General features: G+C 41.3%; 1 protein-coding gene across 5 annotated transcripts in view; it reads left to right on the plus strand.

Annotated features, from left to right (window-relative positions):
- RC3H1 (ring finger and CCCH-type domains 1) overlaps positions 1–22,020 on the plus strand; it is an 88,088-nt gene that overhangs the window by 53,085 nt on the left and 12,983 nt on the right. For 3 of the 5 annotated variants that reach the window (XR_012906052.1, XM_075936937.1, XM_075936938.1), the window contains exons 7-19: positions 515–647; positions 5,244–5,362; positions 6,767–6,879; positions 10,564–10,836; positions 11,140–11,357; positions 13,148–13,536; positions 14,835–14,999; positions 15,679–15,831; positions 16,180–16,393; positions 18,073–18,163; positions 18,272–18,407; positions 20,471–20,641; positions 21,270–21,385. Coding sequence is in view for 4 of the 5 variants with exons in the window: in XM_075936937.1 (XP_075793052.1) it covers positions 515–647; positions 5,244–5,362; positions 6,767–6,879; positions 10,564–10,836; positions 11,140–11,357; positions 13,148–13,536; positions 14,835–14,999; positions 15,679–15,831; positions 16,180–16,393; positions 18,073–18,163; positions 18,272–18,407; positions 20,471–20,641; positions 21,270–21,385 (2,291 nt within the window). In the remaining variant the exon portion in view is untranslated. The remainder of the gene's footprint in view (positions 1–514; positions 648–5,243; positions 5,363–6,766; positions 6,880–10,563; positions 10,837–11,139; positions 11,358–13,147; positions 13,537–14,834; positions 15,000–15,678; positions 15,832–16,179; positions 16,394–18,072; positions 18,164–18,271; positions 18,408–20,470; positions 20,642–21,269; positions 21,386–22,020) is intronic. The other 2 variants (XM_075936939.1, XM_075936941.1) reach the window with 2 other exon arrangements.

Here is a 22,020-nt window from a genome sequence, read left to right on the forward strand (position 1 = left end):
ACATGGGCTGTGTCTAGACTGCAGGGTTTTTTCGAAAAAAGTAGCCTTTTTTCAAAAAAAACTTCACCTGCGTCTAGACTACAGCCGTGTTCTTTCGAAATTAAATCGAAAGAACGTGGCTTTTCTTTCGACGATGGTACTCCTCATTTCACGAGGAATAATGCCTTTTTTCGAAAGTGCTCTTTCGAAAAAAGGCGCTATGTCATGCAAACTGTGCTTTTTCAAAAGAGAGCATCCAGACTGCCTGGGTGCTCTCTTTCGAAAAAGCGACTTGCTTTTTTGAAAGTACTTGTTGCAGTCTAGACGCTCCTTTTCGAAAGAGGCTTTTTCGAAAGTATCTTTAGAAAAAGCCTCTTTCGAAAGAGGCTTGCAGTCTAGACGTAACCATGGTGGAAAAATGATCTTAAATGAAAGTGAAATAATTGAGAGAAGACTCAATGACCTTGTGGAGCAGCCTGCAGAAGCAGTGAGGGTTGCCTTGTCTGTAGAAAGCTAATAATTCTAATTTTTTAAGTTGCAGACCCCAGCCTCATTTGCACAGAGTGTTCAAGAATTAACCATTGCTCTCCAGAGGACTGGAGACCCTGCTAACCTGAACCGGCTTCGACCTCACCTAGAGCTCTTGGCAAATATTGACCCTAGTCCAGGTAAACCCACGAGCCTCTTGTAAGGTCATAGTAGTGCCTGCTTCAACCAAATGGCCTTACTGTATTCGCTGCTTAATCAAAAACTACGTATGTCTTGAATTTTTCCCCAGTGTCTTTTTCTTTTGTCTTGACTATTCTATAGTGGTAAGTTCTCAGAAATTTGGACTTCACACTTTTTTTTTTTTTTTTTTTTTTTTTTTTAAATCAGAAAGCATTTTCCAGTAAAGAATTATTTAGGCATCTTAATCCTGATACTTGGGAGCTAAATAGAGTAGGAAAAGGCAGGCTAGATAGACAAGCTAGTTTGTTTATTGTGCAGAGTGTTATGCCATTTTGCTGGCTACTCAGAAACTCTGATTGTCAAAATCCTCCCAAGATCACAGAATAGGATAGGGAGCCCTGCAGGGGAAAGGAAGTGGGGGAGAGGAGGAGGAGGAAATAAGGACTGGAGATGGAAATCCAGATCTGGTGAAGGAAGAAAAAAAGGGAGATTGGAGAGGAAACTTAGTGGAGGGAGAGAGCAAGTAAGGATTGGGGAGGATAAAATAGGTGATAGAGGAATGGTGGGTACAGAGAGAGAGAGGAACCTAGGCTTATGTGGCTGAAGACTGCTCTTTACTCACATGTAAAATAAAAATTATAATCTTAAATCTACTCACTAGTGGTGAGTGGAAAGCTTTCCATGGTGAGTGTGGAGGCCTAAGCTATCAGACGTGATAAAGGGTTTTGGTTGGATGTTAAGTTGATGCTTCTATTGCAAAGAGATCCTTCAAAATCTGGACCTATCAGTGCTTAACAACCAAAAAATGCAGTGCTTTCTTTGTAAACCTGCCGAAGAGTTCGGCTACTGCTATTTATTGCTGTGGGAAAGAATTTTGGAGTGAATTAGACTAGCAGTGTTCAGAGGCTCAGGACTTCCTGACTGGGCGGGACTGATGAATCCCTTGCAAAGCTATGCGGCTGCGCAGCTTCTAGGGAACGCTGATTGCTAGTATTCAATCCCTGGTAGCACTGGAACTCAAGTCCCATGACCATATTCTGGGCAGTGGCAGAAGCTGCTGCTTGAGGAAAACTAAGAAGCAGAAAAGAGAATTGGGGAGCCATTAACAAAATAACACAAGGTGGCTGCAGGAGTATTGGTTGTGGAAATCCTTTGAAAGCACCTGGGTGGGGTGGGGAGAGAACAGGAGAAATCTTCCCCTTGTCTACTTTGTACTCTGGGAGAGGAAGAAGGGTCCAAAGTCTCCTCTCTTTCTGGAGTTATAGGAGGGCAGAACTTCAAAGGTATCAGGTACCTACTTAGGTAGAGATTATAGAAGATGTACTTATCAGTGCCCCTCCCTTTCCCCAGCAAATGAATCTTCAGTGGATGAAGACTTCTCACCTTGGTGATATCTGGATCCCACTAAGATAGTTCATGAATACACTGGCTAGACGGTGTCTGATTAAGTTACAGATCTGATGGGTGCAGTGCCACTTAATGTGTTTAAAAGATTGAGACAATCTGGGTACGCAGAGCACTTCGGGTATGTCTACACTGCAACACTATTTTGAAATAACTTAGTCCGCATCTACACAGCAGGCAGTTATTTTGAAATAGTGTCAAAATACTGTCAAGCTGGAGGACGACTTATTCTGACTCCTGTAACCCTTGTACAAGGAATAAGGGAAGTCAGAGGCAGAGTGCTCTATTTTGAAATAAGTGCTGTGTAGACGCTCCCTATTTCGAAATAAGCTCTTTTGAAATGATACACAATTGATGTAGTTCAATTTGCATCGCTTATTTCGAGATAAGCCCTGCTGTGTAGACACACCCTTTGAGGTCACCTGATTCAAGGCAGTGTGTGTGTGTGTGTGTGTGTGCTTGGTGATGGTATCCTTTGCTGGATTACGTTAAGAGAAATCAACCAGATAAAAGAATAAAAATCCTTCATGGGAGAAGGACCCTATAATTGCTGATTGTGTCATGTTTGAAATAGAGGTTAATTTGTGGAGCTGTACTGTTTCATCTCTGGAGTAGAGTGAGAGTAAATTGTGCTATTTTTCAGTGAGTTCCCCACTAGGTGATCTAGGGCAGGAGTTCCAAAACTGGTAAGACATCTCGAGGGGGAGGAGTTATGCAAGAAAACTTGTGTAATGGTGGATTTTAATTTGTTTAACTTACTGCCTTTTCACAATAGGCTACTCAGGCGAAGCTTTAAAGTTGTGGGGATTTTATGTAAAATACAGTACAGTAGAACCTAAGAGCTATGGGCACCTTGGGAATGGAGGTTCTTTGTATCTCTGAAATATTCATAACTGAACAAAATTCTTTCAAAAGTTTACAATTGAACATTGCTTTAATATGGCTTTGAAACTGTACTATGCAAAAGTAGAGTGCTGCTTTGAGCCATCTTTAATGAAACAATCACAGAAAGTTTCCTTGTCAGTCTTTGTAATGCTTTCCCTTCGTGTTTTTAGTGGTTTACGTTTAACACAGAGCTGTACTGTATTTTGCTTTTTGTCTCTGCTGCTATCTAAGGATATGTCTAGACTTCGTGCCTCTGGCGACACAGGCATGTAGATTAGGCAACCCCGCATAGGGAAATGAAGCGGCGATTTAAATACTCACGCTACATTTAAATTTAAATGGCTGCCGCGCTGTGCCGATCAGCTGTTTGTCAGCTCAGCGCGCTAGTCTGGACGCTCCGCGGTCGACATCAAAGGCATTTGTCGATCTCCCCAGTATGCCTCGTGGGATGAGGTTTACCAGGGAGGTCGACAAATGCCTTTGATGTCAACCGCGGAGCGTCCAGACTAGTGCGCTGAGCCGACAAACAGCTGATCGGCACAGCTCGGCAGCCATTTAAATTTAAATGTAGCGGTGATTATTTAAATTGCCGCTTCATTTCCCTATGCGGGGTTGCCTAATCTACATGCCTCTGTCGCCAGAGGCATGTAGTCTAGACATTACCCTAATTGTGTACTTCTAGTTCCCAATGAGATGTGTGTTGTCTCATACCACTGTTGTACATACCACTGAGAACATAAAAACGGCCATACTGGTCAGACCAAAGGTCCATCTAGCCCAGAATCCTGTCTTCTGACAGCAGCCAATGCCAGATGCACCAGAGGACAGGAACGCAACAGGGAATCATCAAGCGATCCCTCTCCCATCACCCGTTTCCAATCTCTGACAGAGGCTAGGGACACCATTCCTATCTATCCTGGCTAATAGCCATTGATGGACCTAACCTCTATTAATTTATCTAGTTCTTTCTTGAACCCTGTTAAAGTCCTGGAGTTCACAACCTCCTCTGGCAAGGAGTTCCACAAGCTGACTGTGTGCTGTGTGAAGATAAACTTCCATGAGGTTTCACGTAGTTAATTTACTTCAAGATGTACCAATGAGACTGCAGCTGTAGAGATGCTAATGTACGGAACCCTTATCTCCATTCACTGTACAATGTAGGGATGTAAGCAAGTAGTTGAGTTGACTAATCGCATTCCATCCCTTTCCCTGAAGCAGAAGCCAGTTTTCCCCCAGCACCGTCTCTGCGGTGCCGCCTCTTCCCCGTGCTGCTGCCTCTATTAAACTGCAGAGCTGCAGCGGGCAGTTGGTCCCAGACGTGGTGTGAGCTGGGACTGAGTGCTTTCCCTTATCAACTAATTGTGAAATTGTATCGATTACACGATTAGCCACCTCTCAGCATCCTTAGTACAATGTGTGTTGAGTTGCCTAGCAACTGTCCAGTCTAACTGAAACCAAAACTTAATCAGAGTTTATTTGTTGTTTCTGGTTGCGTAGTAACTATTGTTGTACATGACAGATGGCAAAAGAGCAGTAATATTAAGAAAAATACAGAATATCAGTGATGAGAAGGGTAGGACCATTTGGGCAGCTGATAGACCTGGAAGAGGGACACACTAAGAAAAGTTGGGTAATATCTGATCTTGGGTAGTATTGATGGTGAGTGTAGATAATATTGCCTCATGTGTAATGTGGAGCCTTGGGTAGGCAGGCATGTAGCTGGAGGACTAGGCCTGTCCTGCAGAAAAGACTGTTTCCAGTGCATCCAACGCTACTATACCTCTGAGCTGTCAGCTAGCTATATTAAACCAATATGTTTTGATGCAGTATTTTTAAATTGAGATGCACAAAGGAGTGGCTTGAAAACAAAGGACTTGCTGACACAAGATTTTCTGTGCAAAAGACTTGTGTGTTTCTCAAGTTTCTATAAAGCTGTCAAAACCAGGAATGCGTGCAGTGATTTTGCTTGTCAATCTCTCAAAGCTGAACTAGGAATTAAATCACTAGTGTTTCCTGGTTTTTTTTTTTTTTTTTTTTTTTTTTTTTTTTTTAAGGTATGCTAAATACTGGTTTGCTGAATTGTCTTGTGCAGCTCAGTTCTTTGAAATTGTTAATTTCATTCTTTAAAGAATACTGAGGCTGTGTTTTTTGTATTTAATTCCAGGCAAGGTGTTCCTTAAGGCTTGCTACTTGGGATTTTGTGTACTTTGGGCTTTTTTTGACATTGAAATATTCTCGATAATCAGATGTGGAAACTTATTACAATTAAAATTAGAGTATTTTTTTGTTTCTTGTGAATGCTGCAGATGCCCCTCCCCCAACATGGGAGCAACTAGAAAATGGATTAGTTGCTGTGAGAACAGTGGTACATGGATTAGTTGATTACATCCAGAATCACAGCAAGAAAGGAACAGATCAGCAGCAGGTAAAAACTGGAGCTTTAGGAATCTGAGAAACTTTCAGGCTCTAATCATTGATTAGATCAAGTGGCACAGATGTATTTGTATGTCACTTCTGGGGGACCATGCTTCAAATATACATCAATAAAACTTGTTTGGGAGTCTTTATTTTTTTTTTGGTCTAATGAATATTATTCCTAGTAGGCATTCATCTCACTTGTCTTTGCACGGTAAATAAGGGTGAAAAGAAAAGAAAATCTAATCTATCTGAAGCTGCAGCCAAATCAGTAGGCAAACCTCTTTCCAAAGTTGTCATGCCAATGTTGCTTTTAAAAAAAAATGGCATATTTCACACGCGGTATGGCACCTTTTGAGGGAAGCAATACCTGTACTTCTAGCTTGTAATGGTTCTGCATAGCTCGAACACTTGGAGCAGTGAGTGAAATGCTGTTAGAAATCCCCAAACCAGAAACCTTTAGCCATCTCAATTAGTTCTTGAAACAATGTAACCTGTCATATAATTTACCAAACCTAGTTACCTTTTAAAGCAAGGAACTGTAAGGGGGATCAAAATTACCATTAGCATGGGATTGTAACTGCTGTCTTAATGTGGGGAGGCTGCACACCTGTTACAAGAAACCAAATCATACTTTCCAAAAAAACAGGCCTGTGCCATTTGAGCAAATGGGGCTCTGCTAGCTAGCTGTCCTAGAAATTTCCTTCCATTTATTCTTACATGAAACTGGCCAGTAGAGGGCAACATGTTCACATACACAGTGCACTGCTCCGTTCCCACTGGAGGAAATACTGGTGGTGGGGAACTGCAAAAATCCCACTGACCTCTATATCATCAGGATTGGCTCCCAAAATATTCACCAAAATCATTAACTTTAGTTATCAGTTACTATGTTCAGATACAGCTCGCACAGGTGTTGTCAATGAGAGATGACTAATGTTTGACATTCAAAAGTGGTAGATATAGGCCATTTTGAGATAAAGGGGAACTAAAGTAAGTTTTAAACTGGCAACGTTTCAAGTAGAGGATGACAACTTTAATCTGTAACTCAAAAATAGTTTTCTGTAGGCTTTGAAGAACCCCTTTCCTTTGCCAAAGTAAAAATGGTCATTTTAAAATAAATCAGATGGATATAAATTAACATGAAAATTGATGAGGTATTTGGGTATGGGTGTTAATGTAGCACGTTTTTGGTCCTTGGTGTGAAATTAGATTGGAACTGCTGACAGAGCACTCAATCCTAAACCCAGTGTACAGTTGTATCCATGCAACTCCATCCATTGCTCAGCTCACCCTATGGTCTTGTCTAAATAAAGTTTGTCTGTTTGTTTTGAACATCCTATTTTATTGAGCGTTGTATTGCTTATATTAATTTATACTCAGGTGCCTTATTGTTTGTCTTTATTCTTCATAGCCTCCTCAACACAGCAAGTATAAGACATATATGTGCCGAGACATGAAGCAGAGAGGCGGGTGTCCCCGTGGAGCTAGCTGTACCTTTGCACACTCACAGGAGGAACTGGAAAAGTAAGAGTACCTCTTATGGTGAAAACCTTTCCTTGCCCTTTTCCCCTGCCATTACCAACAGAAGCCATTTATAAAAATCGTGAGAATGAGGAAGGGGGTGGGAGAAGGAGTGGAGGGTGGGTAAGTGTGTGTTTTACCAGTTAAGAAGTTTTTGTGATACTTTCTTAAACTATCAATCTTCAGGTTTTCTTTCAAGATTTTGAGCTTGATGTATACTTAGTTCTGAATGTAGAATTCAGGGTTTTTCTTGTTTGGCAACAATACATCTATGAACAGTTGAAAATCATGTAGCAAGCACGCATAGTGCATTGGGTTTTTTCCCCTTGATTTTAAACATACTCCAAGTGTGCCACTTTGTTCTCAAGTGTTTTTCTCGTTACCTCCATTTTATAATCAGGTGTGAGAGGTAGGTTGGAGTTGGTAATCCTTCAAATCTTCAGCTCTTTCTTGGTTTTGTACATTAAGCCTTACACCACTTTCAAGTGCTTTAAACTCAGGGTGAACCCTGCTCAGAGCTCTATTTTTGCAACAGTAACTCTTGTGAACTTTTTTACTTGTCGTTTATGCAATGATTTATAAAACCCCAAAAGCTAATGTTACAGCATAATGAAATGCCATCTGTGCGAGTGAATAAATAAATTAATTACAGAAGCTGACCTTTCAGAGAGCTGAATATTTGACAGAGCAGAATTGTGTTGATCTGAATGTCTCAGCTTTTTAAAAAGTCAAAAAACTGAAGGAGTGGTGGTGTGCTGAAAGAAAATTAAAATTTCATCCTGTAGTTCAAAACTTGTATTTTATATGTCTTATAATTTCTTAAAACTTGTTAATTTGGGGCTGAAATTACTCCTGAGCATTCTCAACCCAAAGGTTATCTTTTTAACTTTGAAGAATACTAATTCAGATATTCAAAAATGTACTGCATTGTCATGTTTTTAATTTTCTCTTTAAAATTCAAGGGTGGGAACCAATGTCACATTCTGAGTGTATAAAATTGATAACCACAGTTGTGCCCTCTTAAACATTAGAATGAGACATAGTTTGGAACAGAATGATCTTTTTCTCTTCAACTGTCACTTCTACTCTGCTCTTAACTATAGCTCTATCTATGTCATTGTCACAGGTTGTCATGGTTATATAGATAATCTTTGATAGATGAAACAAGGAGTCTGAAGCACCAGGTGTATAAATCTTAGATTGCTTGATCAGTTACGACACAAATTAGTAAAAGTCCTATGTGGTCATTGTAATGGAAATAGTTTTCTTTTCCTTCACCATGGTATCCATAAAGTACTGATTTGGCAAAGCTCTTTTAGATAGTTGGTACACAGGTGAATCCAGGTTACCTCCACTCTAAAACAGCTGCATATTTTGGTAGGTGTTCCATCTGTTCTTGAAAATGAGGTCTATTGTATTCAGCCTCTATTTAGAGCAGTTGTGTTTGGAGTGGAGATAAATGTCTTGTCATCTTGAATTTCAAATTACGTGCTCACAGACGTTTCAAAGGTGGCTGGATAACTTTGAGCTGTGTGTTCTGATCTGTGCCTTTCCTTTCTGCTGAGCTCCAGTGAAGAGCTATTTGATTCATTATTGTTAGTAGAGGGTCAGTACTTTCCTAAAAGAGAGAGAAGAAAAGTGCCTGGTATTTTAAATGAGCTCTCACTAAAGATCTGCTCAAGAAATTTTGCTGATTCTCTATGTGGCCTTCCCTTTTAGAGCAAAGTTGTTGAGAAAGTTGTAGTGAAGCAGATCTGGTAACCGCTGGAGTCCTCAGATTTCTATGGGCCCATTCCAAACTTGGTTTCATGACAGCTTGTAAAATAGTCAGCACCTTGGTGTCATTGGTGGATTATCCCTTCTGGCTATAGGCAAAGACCAAGTATCCAGGTTTTAAGCTCTCTTTGAGACCTGGTATATTTCCAGATTTCAACAGGGATTCATGGACCTGCCTAAATGGCTATTTCCTCGGGAGGGGGATTCTACCAGTGGGTGGTATTGTGCAACTGCTAAGTGCCACAGCAGTCCGTCCTGTTACTATCTGTTGAATGAGAGAGAGTAGGGAACATGAGGTGTACAGTCCTTTGGGTGCTAATGAGCCTGTTCTACAGCTCCCTTTCATCATATCTAAATGATGTGCCCTCAACATTCCCTGTCTAGATGAATGAATGTCTGGCTGAAGTTTAAATGCTGCCAGGCAGAGGGTTGAGTTACAGCCAGAGGAGATGGAGAAGTTAGTATGTGTTCCCTTTATTAGAAGGGTTTGGACCTTCCTTCTGTTAGTGAGCTCTTCGTTCTTTCAGTCCTGATAGACCCTCGTCTGCTTTTGAATGGATTAGTAGTAACAATAAATGGTGCTGCTTTTTTTTTTTTTTTTTTTTTTTTTTTTTAAATTAAGGCATGGTGAAACCACAACTGTTCCCCTTAATGCAAATTTCACTAGTGCTACCTGTCCCTTTTTATCACCGGTAGATCGGATTATTCTGTGCTTGCACCTACATCTGAAGACCTCTCAGAAAATTCCCTGGTGCAAAATGCATCTGTCCACTTAAAAAAGTGGCGGGTCTTGCAGTCTTGGCTGCAGTGTGTATTCTGCATTAGCTTCTGATTTTTCTTTTGGGTGCATTTCAGGGTGTTGATTTTGATTTATAAAATCCTTTTAATTTTTTGAGCCCTTATAGAAAATGATTGTTGTTCAGTCCCAACAGTAGAGACCAGTTGTTGTGCTTAAGGTAGCACACCTCCAAATTTTAATAACTGAGCTGATTCCAGGAGATTTTTAGTAAAGAGCATTCAACTCTGGACTTTGCTCTTTATGCTGGTCCAACAGAGTCCTAGTCTGCTGTTTTTCAGGGCATATTATAAAGTTCATATTTGTACAGGTTTTTGGTGGAGGAGAAGTTAGATTAATTTGAGGGTAGAGAAGTTTGAATTTTTATCTCTGAATCTTAAGAAATCCCTCAGTTTACTTTTCAGTACAAATAATGTGTTAAATTTTGTGCCTGCCCTTAGGTCTCTAACTGTATTTTGCAAATCTCCTAAAATAAAATGTCATCCTACAACGCTGAGTGAAGTGGCTTATTAGACAAATAGTAGGATAAAAGTATTTTTCTTCCACTGTATTTTTCATGCAATAATGCTGTGTAAATAAACTAGATTGTACAGTGTCTGTTGTGATCCTTTTCCTAAAACTCTAGCTGTACAGATGTAATATTTTGGTCACTTGAATGTATGTATGTTCCCATGTAAATGAAGATCCTATTCTTGTAATGCATAGGTGCAAGGAGAACCAAGTTTAAATTTACTATGGGAACCTTAACTCTAAATTCCCAGGAAAAACTTACCATTTAAAAAAAACAACCCTTTTACATTGTGTTAATCTTTTCTTTTTTTGCATCTTAATGCATGCCCATAATCTATGCTGAATATGTAGTATACATACTCGTTCTTCTGAAAGAAAACATTTTTCTAACATTTTGTACAAATAGCACCAAGAAACTCCAGTCTACCAGATATTGGCTATACTTACCGTCCAAAAAAACCCACAAAAAACTGGCGAAAGCTTCAGGAAGCTTGAATTAAAAATTGAAACTCTTTTTCTGTAGCACCTGTGTGAAAAAATCTTGAAACCCATCTCCTTCTAGTTTCTTGTTTCATTTTTTGGTGTGTGATTTCTTTTTCCTGAAGATTTCGTAAAATGAACAAACGCCTGGTTCCCCGAAGACCCTTGAGTGCCTCCTTGGGCCAGCTAAATGAGGTGGGCCTGCCTTCAGCAACTATCCTCTCGGATGAAGGGGCAGTGGACTTGCCCAGTAGAAAATTGCCGAATGGGATTGTGTCCTCGAGCAGCACAGTGACGCAGCTTATCTCCCGCGGGACTGACTCCGGCTATGATTCTACTCTGAAGCCAGGGAAGATCGACCACCTGAGCAGCAGTGCTCCTGGATCCCCTCCAGACTTGTACGGATCTTCCTAACTATTGTTCGAAGTGTCCTGTGTGTAAATGTGTGATGGAGGAAATATAAGGGCCAGTAAATCCATTCTAGAATTATAACACTTTTTCCTGCTTTGCACCTTTTAGTCATTAAAAATGGCCTAGAAAAAAGATGCTTTTACTTCCTGCTTTTGTAAGAAAAAGTGGCAAGACACACTCAAAGATGGCACTTTGAAATCATACGTTGGCTAGAGATATTCAGTATTGAAAGCACACCGAGTTGTATGATGTGGCCTGATCATTATTGATTTGTCTTCCTTCTGCCTTAGGCTGGAGTCTGTCCCCAAGAGCTCTATTTCTGCATTACCAGTGAACCCCCACCCAGTACCACCAAGAGGACCTACAGATCTGCCTCCAATTTCTGTGTCTAAGCAGCTCCAGATGGTACCACGAGGGTCACAGCTGTATCCTGCTCAACAAGCCGACATGTTTTATCAGGATCCTAGAGGAACTGCTCCACCATTTGAGCCGTCAACTTATCAACAAGGTAAGAGTGTTTGGGGTCAGTATTACATTTTCTTGGTTCTGTGCCTGTGCTTCCCAATAACCAGTGTTTTATTTAACCCCTCAATTTTGGGTTTTCCTGTGGGACCATGAGGGATGAATGCTTAATTGCCACTAGTATAGTAAAATGGATGTCCAGTGTGGAGAAAAGTTGTATTTTAGTGGTAGAAGTTTCTTTCAGCCTAAATAATTTCTTCTTTGATAGCATTCAGCCAGTCGCATACAGAGAGGATTTTGTGCCCTTAAACAAGAACTTGCTCTTCTGGTTTTTGTTAAATGTTTATGCTCATCCAGCATCACAAAACAGTCTTTGCCACATTAAAAGTGAATGAGATGACGTGAAAATCATAAGGTGTCATGGAAAATGGCAACAATAGTAATTTTCTAGTCAGGGTGTTTAGAAGACTTAATTCATGTTCAGATATTTTGAGGTAGTCTGTAGACTCATCGAATACTAGAACCGGAAAGGACCTTGAGAGGCCATCGAGTCCAGCCCCTGTCCTCATGGCAAGACCAAGCACCGTCTAGACCATCCCTGATAGATGTCTGTCTGACCTGCTCAGATGGAAGATTCCTGGCTGCTGCAGAAATGTTTGCATCCGAGCGTGATGAAGGCAAACGAGGAGTGGCAGTCACAGGAATAGGTTAGAAAAGGGAATGGAAGGGCTGCTCTGAAGGAGAAAGCCTGATGGGGATGGAAAGGATTAGAAGAGAAGCTACTGCTTTGAAGAGCAGATTCTCGTGATTGACCTTCAGTCTGGCTAAGGAGAAATTGAAATGAGGAAGGAGAGATGAGTATGGAGTGAACTATAGTTATAGAAAGGAAGGGAAAATAAAAACAAGATACCCAGAGCAACAAATTAAAATGTATAGTTGATTTCATGTGCCAGTGGGAACGTGAGCAATTCACAGAATTTGAACATGACCCCTTTGTTTACCTATGGGTGCCCTGGAATTGGGTACCACCACACACCTGGGTCACTGCTCAGTGAAGTCCACCAATGATTTCTCCATGCCAGTTCGAGTCCCTAAATGGCTGCATCTCCTCTGTTTGCCCCAGATATTCCAGCTCTTTGGGCATTGTCATTTTATCAGAAATGGGGAATTAATGCTGTGTACGTGTGTACACCTCAAATCTTTGCTTCAGCCGTGGGGATCTTTGTATTCTGCAGGGCTCAAGTCTGTTCCTGCCATGAAGGGGGTATAACCAATATTTAGTTAACCTGGAGTTTTGCTTGGTCTAGGTTCATCCAGTTACATAAATGAGTCTGGTAAATTGTTCTTTCTGAGGGCTTCCTGAAAAATGGAGCTCCGGCTACTTGGGCCCATGAAAGCATGGTCACTGGCTGGTAGGTTCACTCGTGTGAGCGTGGAGAGACACCTGATGAGTTCCTTCTGTGAACGTGTGAGAATTAGTCTTCAGGCCCAGGAGAAGGCTGCACCTTCTCACCTATGCTGGGTTCATCTTCAGCTGCCGTGGATTGTCTGCAACAATACTGGCTGGTTTGGTTAATTTAAACTTCACTTCCTGGACTCTAGATCAGCCTTTGCTTTCTCATATGTCTTGTGCTGGATTTGTATGAAGACCTTATCTTATATGAAAATGCATTATTTATAGGATTAGGAGGACAGGTGTGTGTGTGGTCAAGAAATGATTTACCTGATATCACTTTTTAAGACCGTTGGAGACTGCGATCTCTAAGAATAAATTGTGGTGAAACATTGTTATGTCCAATCGTACTGACTTTTTGTACCCTTGTTTCATAAATCCAGGTTTGTACTATCCTACTCAGCCCTCACCGTGCGTGTCTCGTTTTGTCCGACCTCCACCATCTGCTCCTGAACCTGGTGGCCCTTACTTAGACCATTACCCACCCTACCTTCAGGATCGCGTGGTGAATTCACCGTATGGCACACAACCACAGCAGTATCCTACCATGGGACAACCTATGTATCAACCACACTATGACAGCCGGCGTGTGTACCCCTCTGCCCAGCCATACCAGCGAGAAGATATGGTCCGAGGAAGCCCTGTGCCCATTGAAATTCCACAGGCTGCTGTGCCTCCCTACGTACCTGAATCCAGAGACCGATACCAGCAAGTGGAGGGTTATTATCCAGTGGGTCCACATCTCAATCAGATCAGACCGTCCTACCACAGAGTACGACTTTCTGAATGCTTTTGTTGTTTGCTCAGAGAGCGAGAACATTAAGGGCACATTAACTTTGGGGAGCTGGGCACTTTCTGAAGGAGGGGAGGTAAAGCACTTCTTAGGAGAATTAAACCCCAAATTCAAGCTTTAATGAGTGGCTCAGGAGTCTTTTGTCCCCCCTTCACCGCCTTCCTGTACCTTGTGCCAAATTTTAAAATTACTACTGGCTACTGATGGAAACGGCGCATTGGCAGTGGTCACTCTTGAAAGAATGTAGTGCCATATAAATCATTTCTAGTAAAGAAATGTCGCCATATGTTCATGTGAAAACCTCCATGACCCAACTTCTGTGGCAACATAACATTTGAAGATAGTGTCTTAACCTTTCTTAATACAAGTGTAGTGGCGTGATTGTGACATGGTGGCAAACTGACATCCTTTCTTTATATGCCGCACAGATATAGCATGGGCACATGGTAATGTGAAACTCCAAGCGCTGTCCGTTCTTGGACTGGAATGGGTCAGGAGTTCTGCTTTCATGACCATTCTATACTTAGCCTCTTGACTGGCATTGCCAACTGGAGTGTCAGTGCGTAATGGTTTTATCTGGTCATCAGTCCAGTGTAAACTAGAAGGAGACTAACTTGCTCTCCTTAAGCCACCTGATGAAAATGTTCAGTCATTTTTCCAATAAGTGACATGGAGATTAAGGGCTCTGGATTCCATTACCTGGCCATGAATGAGCTTAAACATTTTAATTGAGCTAGTTTATAGCTTCATCTAGTTTAAGAGCTGATAAATCTGTTTGTGGTATAATTCTGTTAAGATATAGAATATCCCCTGCAATATTGTCTAGGTGCTGTGCTCTAGGATGAGTGACAGCTTTGGCATTCCCCGTCTTGGGGATTCACAGCCAGTTAAAGCTAACTGCTCCGCACGAACCAGAAGGTAGTGTGGTCTGAGACACAAATATTTGGCCTCTGTTCTGAGTTGAGGATCAAAAAAGCTAGGACTCACTGCACTAATAGGGGTCTAAACAGTTTTGTCAGCTTGTGTATGTTCCATATCCCTAGGGAAACTCACTCTATCACTCATGTGAACTCTTTCTGTGAATAAGATGCTGCAACTTGAATGAGCACTAAATTCAGGCAAAAGTTTAGAGAAGGATCTTGACAGTAAAATTGTCTGTGTCCTTCTTACACCGTGAACTGTGTTCTGGTGTTAGAGATCATCCTTGTGTAGGGTGGTGTTTTTCTACTTTGTGAGTTAAACAGCGTGTTGAATAACTTTGTATATTAAAACCGTAGGAGCCTTATAACCGACTTCCACCTCCACCTCAACCCCATCCCAGCCTGGATGAGCTTCATCGTCGAAGGAAGGAAATCATGGCCCAGTTAGAAGAAAGGAAGGTGATCTCCCCACCTCCCTTTGCACCTTCACCAACTTTGCCTCACCCCTTCCACACAGAGGAGGTAAGCCTATGTTTAACAAAGATTTTTGGGTTGCTTGTATAGTCAGAAATTAGTTTAGGGGTATGCGATGTTACTAAGTGAGTTTCTTTCACTGATTCTGAAGCTCTGAAAGGCTGAGAGGAGTCTATTGGATAAGAAAGGTGATAAGCGAGCCCAGGGTTGAACAATGATATCTTTCTTAGGATCGTATATTAAACATTTTAGGGAGCTTTTTGTGCTCCAGTTACAGAGGTCCACATGGTGGCCATCTGAGGAAGACTGTTCTTGGTTCTCCATTAGACTTCTGATCTATCAGTGGTCCTTAATTATTTATTTACACAGCCATGAGACCAATCTTACTGTTTTAATGTGGGAAGATTGCTTTGACTATTAATGACCAGAATACCATTGCTAGACTTAGCTTCATTTATACCTTAAGTAGTAAAGCAAATCTTCAGCCAGATCAAGGTCAGAATGTCGCCACTTCTTGCTATGCGCTGAACATTCAATACTAGGAGCCCAGCCAGCTGATTTGAATTTCACAAATGATATGGAATATAAGTTTGCAGCTTCCTACGCTGCATCCAGTTAAAGTCCTGTCAGCATCCTCCTTGAAGTTAACTGTGGCACAGGACTCAACAATGCCTGCGATATGCCTCCCGCCTTTTACTTACAGAACCAGATTTTTGTCTTTGTATAGTATTTGGACGAAGAGCTGAAGGTAGCTGGGAAATACAAAGGAAATGACTATAGCCAGTACTCTCCTTGGTCGTGTGACACCATTGGCTCCTACATTGGAACCAAAGATGCAAAACCCAAAGACGTCGTGGCAGCAGGGAGTGTAGAGATGGCGGTAAGTTGGGGTGCAAGAATGGGCTGGGGGGAGGGATCTTCTTTGTTTACTAACTGAACTAATTGCAACATGTCTTTTTTTTTTCCCAGACCAAATGTATCTGACAAAGGGATAGTTTTACAATTGCAATCAAATGTTCTGTTTTCAAAATGAGAATTTGTTCCAGCACAATTTTTTTTTCTGTTCATCTGTTTGTTTGGTTTGGTTTGGTTTTGGATATAAATATGAACTAATATCTCCTTCTTAACTTGAAGCCGCTTAATGAGAGATGCTATGATGTTATGTCCTCATTTTCTCAACACTGTCACTGCTGGGGGTCAACTTCGCTTTTCGTTACCTCTTTTACAGAACATAGACAGTAAAGCCATGCGTGACCAGCGGTTAGACCTACAGAGAAGGGCAGCAGAAGCTGGGGACGATGATCTCATCCCATTTGGAGACCGGCCAACTGTGTCAAGATTTGGGGCCATCTCACGTACTTCCAAAACGATGTACCAGAGTCCTGGCCCCATGCAGGCCATGGCAGTTCAGGGAGCTTCCACCAAATCTATCAACGTTACAGGTATAACTAGTACACGTAGTTATTTTTCTTTTTAGCATAATGTTGCTTATGGGTGGTGTTATAGTATAGGCAGGGCTCGACAAATCCGTTTATCTACTCACCCGTGGCGAGTAGATTTCAGCTGGTCGCCCCCGTTCACCGGCGGTTCGCGCATGCACAGTGCGGGGCTGGCGAGTGGTTTTCACCGCGATCGTCGAGTCCTGAGTATAGGTACAAAATATCCTGGGAAATGTTTGTCAGAATTTTAAATGGTATTGGATGCCATCAGATTCTAATGCATTAATTATAGGTATGAGAGGTAGAAAAGACCTGTTTCCCTGTCAGTGTAGTGTAGACAGACTTTTCCAAAGCTGAATGGATCTAACTGTCAGGAAACTTTTTCCTGGTATTCTTCATTTCTCAGTTTCATCTCATTGCTACTAGTAACTACCCCATGTACATGAGTAAGGCTATCTTCCTATTTCGTATTTACGCCCTTCAGATATGTATAGCTGGTCACTATATGTGTGTTTGGAGGGGAATTATGAACTTCCCATTCCTGTTAAAGCTTGCCGACACTTAAAAGATAATGTTGGATTGAAATAGGATGTGAATTTAAAATGCAATAGGAATTCTTGAGTAGTTCTTCTTGTAGGCAATTTCAGATTTTATTTTGATACTTCCTTTTCTAAGAAGTTGAAAGTATAACTCAACAAAAAGTACTGTACTTAGGCTACAAATATTATCCTTGCAAGCCTCACATAAGCATTATTTTGTATAATGCTCAGCTAATCCACTAACAAAATAATGTTTAATTTCTGAGTGTTATCTATGCCATTGATTTGGTAACAATTTCATACTAGCGAGTTGTGATTCTTTTAGATATAGTGAACAAAACAACTGGAGAATTGGCCTAATTACAGTTTCCCAAAACTACCTTCCTGGATTGTGCAGAAATGGTTGAAAACTAAAATTCTCGTTTATAGCTGTTTTGCAGAAGATTTCTAGAGTTGCAGATCGTTAAATACCTTAGAATTCTCTGAGTTCATTTTTCAAACTGGGGTTGATTTACTAGATTTGTCAATGAATCATGATCTCAGGCCAAGTCTCTACTTACCTGGAAGTTTGAATTAAGATACACAACTCCAGCTACGTTAATTGTACCTTAATTCGAACTTCCATGCTAGCTTCACAGGGGGAGGTCAACGGGGCTGAGCACTCCCGTCACTTCCCTTACTCCTCCCGAATAGAGGAGTACCGGCGTCGAGGGGAGTGGCCTCTGCGTTCGAGTTAGCAGGTTTTTGCTAGACCCACTGAATCGAATGCCAGAAGATCGACCGCTGCAGCGTCTATCTTCTCGCTAGTATAGACATGACCTCAGTTGATGTTTTAGTGAAGAAGCCTCCAATTGATAATCCAGCTGTTTTACCTACAAGGATTGTTGTACTTGCAAGTTCCTGGAGAATGATGGGGATTTGGTTTTTTTTTTTTTTTTTTGGCCATCTGAAAGTGTGTTTATATATGAGAGAGTTCAGGTGTAGCATTCCTGTGGAAGAGGCTAGTGGAATATCCACCAGCTACTATGGATAGTCCTTGCAACCTATATACCAGTCTCTGTTGGGTGTTATAGGTGTAGTTCTGTAACACAAAGCATTGACATAGCATGTGTTATCTGGGTCACTCCTTTTGTCCCTTTGCAGATTACAGTCCATATGGAGCTCATGGTGGCTGGGGAGCTTCTCCGTATTCACCCCACCAAAACATACCGTCTCAGGGACGCTTCGGTGACAGGTAGTCCATCTCGCTTTTCCTCTGCACTTACTCTGTTCACAATAGTTTGTTCTTTGCCAGACTTCGCAAAGCTACTGTCTGAAACGTATTTTCTTTCCAATTGCAAAGGGAGAGATTGTCCATGCCTGATGTGGCCAGTCATGGGAAACCCTTAGCCTCAGCTGAGAGGGAGCAGCAGCTCCGGCTGGAACTGCAGCAACTAAACCATCAGATCAGCCAGCAGACACAATTACGAGGCCTGGAGGTTGGTATCTCCGTCTCAGAAGGGGCATAAGAGAGCAGGAGAGAGACGGAATTGGCAGATTATCTTACTACAAGCCAGAGGTTCTTCTCTCATCACATTGAACATGATACAAAAACTGAAATCCATGACATCTGACATTGAGAGTTCCCAGCACTTGCTCACAAAAGAAAAACCCTTTAACTATTTAGCAGCAGGAACTGTGAGCTTGCACTGGGGGGGGAAAAAAAAAAAAAAGGACTTGTAGCCCATGCAAAGCATACCATGTATGTTCTGTTTGTTCATGCCTGCTTGCTTTTTCTCTCTCATGGTCTTTTCAGAGCCCATTAATCTGTAAGCAAATAAAGTTCTTGGCTTTCCAGATTTTGAGGTAATCAGACTCAACCGATAGAAAATTAAACCCTTTTGTGTGGTGTTTGCCTTCGTGCTGTAGCTCTCTTCTTCCTAAACACAGCGCAAGCCAGAAAATGGAACAAAATAGGCATGAAAATGTTTTAACTTCAAAGGCTCAGCTTTAATGTCTACTTACAATGATTGTAATTCGTACCCAGTGGGATGATATGAGAGTTGATATTTGCAAAAGGAATAATGAGCTGTATCTACAACTTTACTTCATTTTATGGGACGGTGTGGTAGGAGGCAGCTGTCACACACAAATAAGGAATTTTGGGTGTAGGAAAGCTTAGTTACTGTAGTATTGATGTCTGGAAGGGAAAGCACTATCTGCCTATTGAAGGCAACAGAAAACTACTCTCAGGCACCTCTCATCTAGTCAGATTGAGGTTTCTCTCAGCAAGAAACATTGCTGGGGTATTGTTAAGAAGTCTTTGCTCTAGTCTAGTAAAAGGTTGGGTGCTAAAACAGTAGCTCCTCATTGTGCATCTATTAAGTGTTTATGTCTCTGGGTGGCAATGACCATTTCAAGAAGTACGTGTTTCCCAGTTACTGGAGAAGTGACTTGTTTGTGTTATTGTGCTCTTATTCAGGAACAAGAGGGAAATTGTGTTTAAATTGTGCATGCTTGCCTTTGGTGGTGCCTTAGTGCAGGAGTAGTTGAAAGTTTCAGAACCTCTACCTGGCTTTCCTCCCCTACATACCACTATAATTCATCTTGATTGTCGTATCTCTTAAAATGGTTAGATTTGAATATGAACTTTAAGAACTTTAAAACCTTGAGACCCAAGTCACGGTTCAGGTCACAGGATCTTTCATGGGTTTTTTTTTCTAGACACAACTAGCTTTTTACAATCCAGAGACAAAGCTTTAGGTCTAAACTAGCTGCAGCCTTTACTTATTCATTACTTTTACTTTAATGAATAAGTGTCTGTGTTAACTGTTGACCACTTGTCTGTGATTGCTGTAAGGAAAGATGGTCTCAAAAGTTTAAATACAAAACAGATTCACTCATGTAATTTTGGGATTCTTGTTTAATCATTGTGTGACTTGGAACGAGTTACTTGATCTCCCTCTGCTTCCTCTTTCCTCGTTGCTTGCTGACAGGTTGGGAAAGAACCACTCATTATCTGTACTTACAGCACCTCCCATTTTAGGATCTTTAAACAATTTTTAAAAAGTAGTTGTGTTGTATCTACATTGATATTGCAAGGATCTGGTGATCTCTACAGGGGCAAAACACTTCACTTCTTCTTCTTATTCCAAGGATATGGGTTTGCTTGTCCTCCAGGAACTCTTCTTGAGCAAACACTTCACAAAAGAACATTTCCACATGAATGTATGGTGGCTTCATTTGCAAATGAAAAATAAAAATCGGGGCAGAACAACTTTTATTGGGCTTAATTATTTGTTACAATAATAAAATAACTGCATGTTAAATACTGACACTTTTAAAAAAACAAACAAAAAAAGATCTTGTAACTGGATGTAAGGGAGAGACCTTTGAAATATTGCTGGAAATGCTTTCAAAGTCAAGCCATTGTAACCCATGTAAGGGGAGGGAAGGCTTGGGTTTTGCAACTAGGCAATCCTCCTGATTTGCAGCCTGGTCCATCTCTTTGCATGGTTTGTTGTGTGCTTAGTTGTATATGTGCTTGGCTTTATGCATTTAGGCTATTAATAACAGGCTGCTGTTGCAGAGGGAGGCAACCGCCCTGGCAGGCCAACCACAGCCTCCACCGCCACCTCCTAAGTGGTCTGGGATGATCTCAAGCGAACAGCTGAGTATGGAACTGCACCAGGTGGAGAGGGAAATCGGGAAGAGAACCCGTGAGCTGAGCATGGTGAGTGCTGTGGGGAGGGGAAGTGTTGAGGTGGAATGTGGACTGCTTGGTTGGCTGCAGCCCTTTAGCCCTGGCCATAGAGCTTTCTGCTGGATGACTGCGACCAATGTTAGTCATTTCCCTTTCATCATTGTATTAGTCACACCCTTCAGGTAATAGCATTTTGGGTACCGGGTTAGAATGTTACTGTACTTAAAATATTCAGCTGCACTTTTGAAAACAAGAGTAAGACTAATTTATAACTGCACAGCTAAATTAAAAAAAATCTTCGTGCCAAATGGCTGTTCGTCTTCCTTGGCTTATAAATGTTGCCTTTCAGGTGTCTACAACACACAGTCTGTATTGTAACATGCATAAGAATTTTGCAGTTCCATCCAGTAGAAAGCTAGTGTTCAATACTCAGCCTTTGGCATGAAAGTCCCTGATCTTTGCTTCACAGAATAGGAATCATTCCTGTCTTTTGGGAAATTCTGTATCCTGTGAGGGTGGCTAGATCCCTCTGAACCAGTTTTCTTGTCTCGAGGGGCTTTGTTTAATATTTACAAGCATTCTCTTCTGTTCCCATGGAATGAAGCCACAGAATCTTTGGATGATGTGAAACAGTATTTTCTGTCCTCTTCTTTCAAAGGAGAGCCAGTCTTCACTGGACATGAAAAGCAGCCTGGGCACCAATAAACAGACAGAAAATGGACAACTAGAACCATCAAACAAGGTTCCAGCTGAGGACCTCACACTGACGTTCAGGTAACAGATTGGAATTTCCATTGGTCCTTAGAGGATAAGTTAGTCAGGCCCGTCTCTTAAGAATACGAAGAGCATCCGATACCTGTTGCATTTCTATCACTTTTTTATATTGAGTATGCATGTAATTATTCAATGTGGGGTGATTTCAGCCAAGGGGAGAAATGAAATGAAGCTGTTTGTGAATTGTTAGCTAGTCTCTCACGTAAAACAAATTATTCTGTTTTTAGTAACAGGAATAATTTTTTGGGGGAGGCGGGGGAGTTTGCTGTGAAATGAGAGTGTTCATTCCAGTACACAAAATCAGGACAAAATTCTGCTTTTGCACTTGCACAAAGCTTCCAATAGAGATTGAGCTGCGTGATATGAACTAGGACTGCATCTACCATAAATTAAAAGCATTACAACATGCTGTTGGCTGGAAAGTTTTATAAGTCCACTTAACAGCCATCTCGAGGTTTTTTTATAAGCATTGGTTACAACAATTGTTAAGGTCTTCAGATGTAGTTGAGCTGGAAAAGACTGCAGTGGCTTCTCTCCACCATGAACAGAAGGACACAGGCTTTGCAGTTGTTAGTGAAACTAGTTTGTATAATTTCTGTTAGATAATTGTAAATATTGATATTAGCTCAGTGTTT

This window comes from Pelodiscus sinensis, chromosome 9 (genome assembly GCF_049634645.1).
Source record: "Pelodiscus sinensis isolate JC-2024 chromosome 9, ASM4963464v1, whole genome shotgun sequence".
NCBI classification, from domain to species: domain Eukaryota; kingdom Metazoa; phylum Chordata; order Testudines; family Trionychidae; genus Pelodiscus; species Pelodiscus sinensis.